Source organism: Sceloporus undulatus, chromosome 1, assembly GCF_019175285.1.
Source record: "Sceloporus undulatus isolate JIND9_A2432 ecotype Alabama chromosome 1, SceUnd_v1.1, whole genome shotgun sequence".
NCBI lineage: Eukaryota > Metazoa > Chordata > Lepidosauria > Squamata > Phrynosomatidae > Sceloporus > Sceloporus undulatus.
This window is the reverse complement of record NC_056522.1, coordinates 53,521,113-53,527,112: the sequence shown is the minus strand read 5'-3', so window position 1 is coordinate 53,527,112 and position 6,000 is coordinate 53,521,113. Positions and strand designations below refer to the sequence as shown.

The window sequence follows — 6,000 nt, the reverse complement described above, 5'->3', positions numbered from 1 at the left end:
GCTAAGCTGATGTAAGAAGTTGTAACCTGGGCACACACAGTTTACACCACTCCAAACTGCCCATCACACTCTGTTGCACATTCCCCTTTACATTTCTAGGTTTGAACTTAATTATTGCACATGAACCAAGAAGACTCCAGAGTAGCGATGTGGACCCTATTGTGAAAACGTTCGCACATCTAATTACTAAACTGCTTTTTTAAAAGTCTGAGATGTTTAAAAAGCAGCTCAAAGAACAGATGGTTTTAAAAAACCCTTTACAACAATAAATGTAATATACTTTACACTTTGTTCAGGCTGATGCAAAAAACACTAATTTCAAACTAAAAAGAAAAATGCATCAGTCAAATTCAAAACTGAAAACACATACTGTTATGCAATATTAGAAACCTATGATGGTGCTGAACAGCCCCACATCCATTTCAATGGGGCTTACATACAGTGAGTGATGAAATACACCCATGTGCTGCTTATTTATGAGTAATAACCAACACATCAGTTCTATACTTCTTATGCCATTAAACAAAGAGAAAGCTTAGGGCAGTGGACTACAGGAGCAAATTAATGGATCTTTTAGGTACTTGTAAGCCTTCACAAGGTGAGTCACTTTAACTGTAAAACTTCTTTACCTGTCATTGTATTCTTGAAATATCTCACAAAGATTAACAGCCCAGTATGAGAAGTGGTAGAGTTGTGTCTCAAACGTTTGAAAATGTGACACCAACACCTTTCATAAGAAGTTTCATGAAGTAAATAATTATGAAAGAGAAGACTAAAGGGGCATGTTTTTGAGAATAGGAATGGAAAGAGCTGCATTTACATAGTTGGAACCAGATTTAGCTGTATGCAACTAAGCTGGTGGAAGCAGATTTCTCCATCCCAGTACCCACTTCCTAGGCCCTTAAAAGCATTACACAGAGCATCAGGGATCCTGCTCAATAGAAAGAGCTATGATGGCAGAAGGGGGATCCTTGAAAATCATGCAAAGGTGCTTTCCATGAATATAACCCTTTCACACACTGAAGGCAGATCCTTGATCCAATCCACTGTCTGGAAGATAGAGATGTTATAAGATAAAGAATTCTCGCTTTGTTCCTTAAACATTTATTATTACTCCTGAAAGATTTCACTGACGCTCTTTAGCTACTCAGAGTTGTTTTTTTTTTAAATGGAGTGAAGTCTCAAAGGTCAAAACTGAAAGTAATAATATTAGAGCACCATTCAGTAGCTTTAAAACAAAGGTTGATTTTGTGACTGTCTATTCACTGCAGCTTCGAAAACACTTTGGCATTCAAAAGTAAAATGAATGCAATGCCACTCTGTTTTGTGGGGGGGGGGGGGTGAATATGCCTTCTTTTTACACCTACATGTTTCCTATCATATATCCTTCTATTAAGAAAGAAAGAGCAAGAATGACTTATTGGTAACCCAGATTTTCCAAGCAGAAAAAGGCACAAACGAGGACGGAAGCTATGCTCAACTACCCTGCAGCTACAATTACCTTCAAAGAAGATATAAAATGGAATGGTTGGGTGGATGTCTCTTTATACCTTCGCCCAGATTGTCATTCTTCAGTTTTCCTGTTTGACAACCAAATGTAGGACCAAGATGCATTAGATGATAATCTCCTAGCCATAATACCTAGAGGTTCCACCTATATAAATTATTGGTGCATTAACAAATGACTTCACTGCCCAACAAGCTTCCTTATGAGACAATAGCAGTACTAGAAGCACCATTTTGGAAATCTGTAGGACATAAGACAAAAGAATTGCAGGCTGTCACCACTGGTTCTGAGTATAGTATTTTCAAACCCTACAGGTCTTCCAGGCAGAACAAACTCACAAAACATTCTGTGCGGAATCTTTTTGAGCATAGCAAGTTCCATGGAGGCTCTCTTTTTGCAATGTTTGCTTGTGATATTTAAAACTGGTGTTTCTCTCATTTCTATTTCTTTATCCCTCCCTCCCCCCGACAAAGGCTGGTTTGTTCTACTGCTTTATACTGCAATTTTCTTGCAAGTGGCTGGTGAAATACCACCAGCATGAGATAGATTGAAGATGAACAGGAGTTAGTTTATAGCAGGGGTAGGCAACCTGCGGCCCACGGGCCGGATGCGGCCCGGCGAGGCCTTGGGACCGGCCCCAGCCCGGTCCTGCCGCCGATTGCCGCCGGGGCCTTTGGGGGGCAATTGTCTATAGAAGCCTCAGAAACATGCATTTATATTAACATTTTTTTAAAAATCAGCAAATTTTTTCGCGTGTCCTCCATTTTTTTAAAAAAAGTATCTTCCATTTGAAAATTTTGTCCTACATTTGTACTGGTGTATGTATGTATGTGTGTGTGTGTGTATATATATATATATATATATTAATTATTTATTTTTTTGGCTTTGCCCCCCCAGTTGTCTGAGGGACAGCAACCTGGCCCCTGGCTCAAAAAGATTGCCTACCCCTGGTTTATAGCATATTGGGAGTGAGGTGGGGGCTTTCCTTTAATGCTCAGAATCCATAATGCATTCTATTTCTTCCCACCTAATATTCTAAACAACATTCAGTAGAACGCAGTCACGTAAGTTCAATCAGTGCAACAGTTTTGACCAGTTATTTATAGGACACAATAGCTGAAACAAACAATTGGCACCAAGCTATTTTACACAATTAGAAAGAAGAAAGAAAACACAATAACCACAAATTGACAATAATTTTCTCCAAAATTACATACTTCATGAATCATGATACATATTTGTTTTCCCCTAATCAGATGGAAGAATGGCATCAGTATCTATGTATAAATGCACAGACTATTTTACTCTGGCAAATGCAGAAGGAGGCAAAACAAGTGAATTTGGGGGATAGTGGATGGGAACAATATCAGAATGGTAGTCAAATCAATAATCTGATTAAGTTACAAAGGAGAGTTACTGCTAGGATGTAAATCATTTAAAACCAAATCTCACTATAAAACTCAAATTTGTATTTATGGAGATTATGTGAAAAGCTTCTTAGAAGTGTTTATTTTAAATCCCTAATGGAATACTATAATCTATTTTTTTTTAAAAAACAAATACTTTATTATGCATTGCCAGTACTGTGCTCCCATCCATACCAAATGTAGGTGAAATGTTGGTCAGCCATATAAGCTTTCCAATTAAAAATAAAAGTTGAACATCTATAGTTATAGAGACTAAAGCACATTTTAAAAATTTCTAATGAGATCAATATTTGTTTCTATACTTAAGAATCTGACAACCTGTTTTAAAAAAGGGTAAAAAGTGACAGTTTTGTTAATCATGTCAATTACTCAGAATTCTAATACAATTTTCTTAAACGGCATTATTTTATATATTGTCTTCTTAAGAAATTTTCCTTATCAAACAAGTAAGGCAGATCAAGTGGATCTACCTACCTGATATAACACAATAAACAAGAAAGTATTTCAACCTAACCAAAGCAAAAAAATAAAAAGGAGAAAAAAAGCAGCTAAAGGAAATATATATATAAATATATACATACATTTTGAAATGGCTTACAATTTACAAATAAAGATGGATGAAGAATAAATTAAAATTGGTTTCCATAAACTTATTTTCCATAAACATTCTCGAAGAAGACTCTTTCCTAGCTGGAGAATTTTACAGGCACATGTAATTATCACTCTTTTGTACTGTTCATGTGGCATGTTCATATTACGATTTGGCTTGGCTTTTTCTTTTTCCTTCAACTTTACCTGATTTAGTTCAGTTAAAGAGGTAGGGTGTAAATAAGAAACTTGATGAAAACCAAAAACCTACTTTCATTCCCAGTAGAACATCCTGATTTTATCAAAATGGAAAAAGTGGAGCAGCCCCATTATGTCTTTGGACAGTCTTTTCCATATGAACATTTCAAGTTGCCAGGTACTGTATGGTCCCTTTTGTCCATACTGAGAATGAAGAGTTGCCTACACAAGTAGATGGTGAACAATATTATCATGGCACAAGGGTTACAAATGCTCCTGTCCATTCTCTTGTATGGTTGGTGAAGTTATGGGTGTGAAGTAGATCCTGGAAGGGAGTGCACAGAGCTGGTACTTGAAGCTCGTAGGGAGTGGGATGCCATTTGCTGTCCACCTGTGCCTATATCGTCTTCACTAATGTCTTCCTTGTGGGCAGCAGTTTGGGCTGGACACTCAAAATGGACACAATGAAACACCTGAAAACAACAAGAGATGTCAAGTAATAAAACTGGAGGACAAGCATGGTTAGGACTAAAAGTAGCCTTAAATGGAAGACAGAGAAAAGCTTGTGACAAAGGCCCTACAACTTAAGGCTACAGCCCTTACTATTGTGTGTACAAGTATAATTTGGAACATTTGCACATATCATTACTTTGCTTCCTAGCTAAATTCAAATTCATGTTCAAAATCTGCCTTACCTTCACTGAGATTCTATTCCAAGTTTCCTTGGCAGTAGATAAGCAGCAAGGATAAGGTCTTTTCTGTAATGGTGCTGTGAGACCATGCCCCATGACTACTTACTTTTCAAAAAGATATATTTCTATTAAAACTTTCCAGATTATTTTTGTCTGTCTGTCTGTCCATCCATTTTATTCATTTATATCCCACCTTTCTCTCAATAAAGGGACTCAAGATAACTAACAGCAAATTTAAAAACAATAAAATATACCTCAGAAATTGACTGGAGTGGGGGTGTGTAATGTTGTGCAGTCCTATTTTAAAGATTTTTTAAATAGTCTTTTAATGATTTCTAATGTTTAATGTTTGATTTTATAAATTGTTTAATCATTTTAAAAACAACTCCTATACTTTTATTAATGTCTTTTAAGACTTATTTTAAAACAATTAAACAGTTTATAAAATTAAAACATTAAACATTAAAAGTTATTCAAAGACTATATAAAAACCTTTAAAACAGCTCCGCTCATCATGGTGGGTCAAAACCTGCGCAGCCTCCATCTAGACCAGGAGTGGGAATTATGTGATCGGTCCAAAAGTTACGTGGTCCGCAGTTCCCAGTAGTCCTAGCCAACCTAGTAAATTAAGAGAAATTCTAGGAACTGCATTGAGATAACATCTGGAGAGCCACACAATTTCCATTTTTGAATTAAAGGAAAGTATCCAGAATTGGCAACTATCGCAGAGATTATCACAGATTATAAAATAAATTATTTAATTTCAAATATTTCATCTCAGGTCTTCCAAACTATCTATATCACTAGTACTCAAACTTTTTACCCTTGGGTCCCCCCTCCTTAATCTATATGTGGATATTGCACATACCCCTACTCATATATGAATACAAATATTTTGTTTACATAGTGTGCATATTTTCACTTGCACATTCATATATATTTCTATTTTAACATTTTGTAAGGAAAAAAACGTTGTTCAAATTAGAACAGTTTTATTTAAGTAAATTCAATATTTAACTCAACGTATGTGCCAATTTGACACATAAAAAAGTTTGGAAGGAGATGAATCAGGGCCTCCAAGTCTTGCACCCTCCTTGAGTAACTCTCAACCCCCCTCCCCCAGGAGTCCCATCCGACTGTTTGAGAATCAGTGAGCTAGACACAACTTAAAAAAATTCTTGTGAGAAAAAATAGAATGTAAGGAATGTACAGTATTATCACAGAGATAATCACAGATTATAAAATAAATTATTTAATTTCAAAAGATTTACTAGAAACATATTATATGGTTTTAATAATAGTAAACTTCAAAACTAACTGAGGGCTCAGGGCACACTTTTAATGTTAAAGTTCATGTCAAAGTAATATTCAAGAACATCTTGGAGGAAGGACAAAATGGATGATAAACACTAATTCTGGGACTTTTAAAGTCTAATTTGTAGACCTCTGGTTAAATGGACATAGAGTTTGCTGTTGCATAAATATTTGTGATGCTACTAGTACTGATGAGTTTCTCACAGTTCTCAGAAGATACCATATATTTTCTCAGTCTGTAGTCTTATGGTACTTGCAGAAGCATTTCTTAGCC

General features: G+C 35.8%; 1 protein-coding gene across 6 annotated transcripts in view; it reads right to left on the bottom strand.

Moving 5' to 3' along the window:
- Positions 1 to 2,588: 2,588 nt before the first annotated feature.
- The window catches only part of BTBD9 (BTB domain containing 9), a 191,559-nt gene continuing 188,147 nt past the window's right edge, over positions 2,589 to 6,000 (bottom strand). For all 6 annotated transcript variants that reach the window (XM_042443783.1, XM_042443768.1, XM_042443776.1 and 3 more), the window contains one exon: positions 2,589 to 4,193. In XM_042443783.1, the coding sequence (XP_042299717.1) occupies positions 4,026 to 4,193 (168 nt within the window). In that variant the 3' untranslated portion in view covers positions 2,589 to 4,025. The remainder of the gene's footprint in view (positions 4,194 to 6,000) is intronic.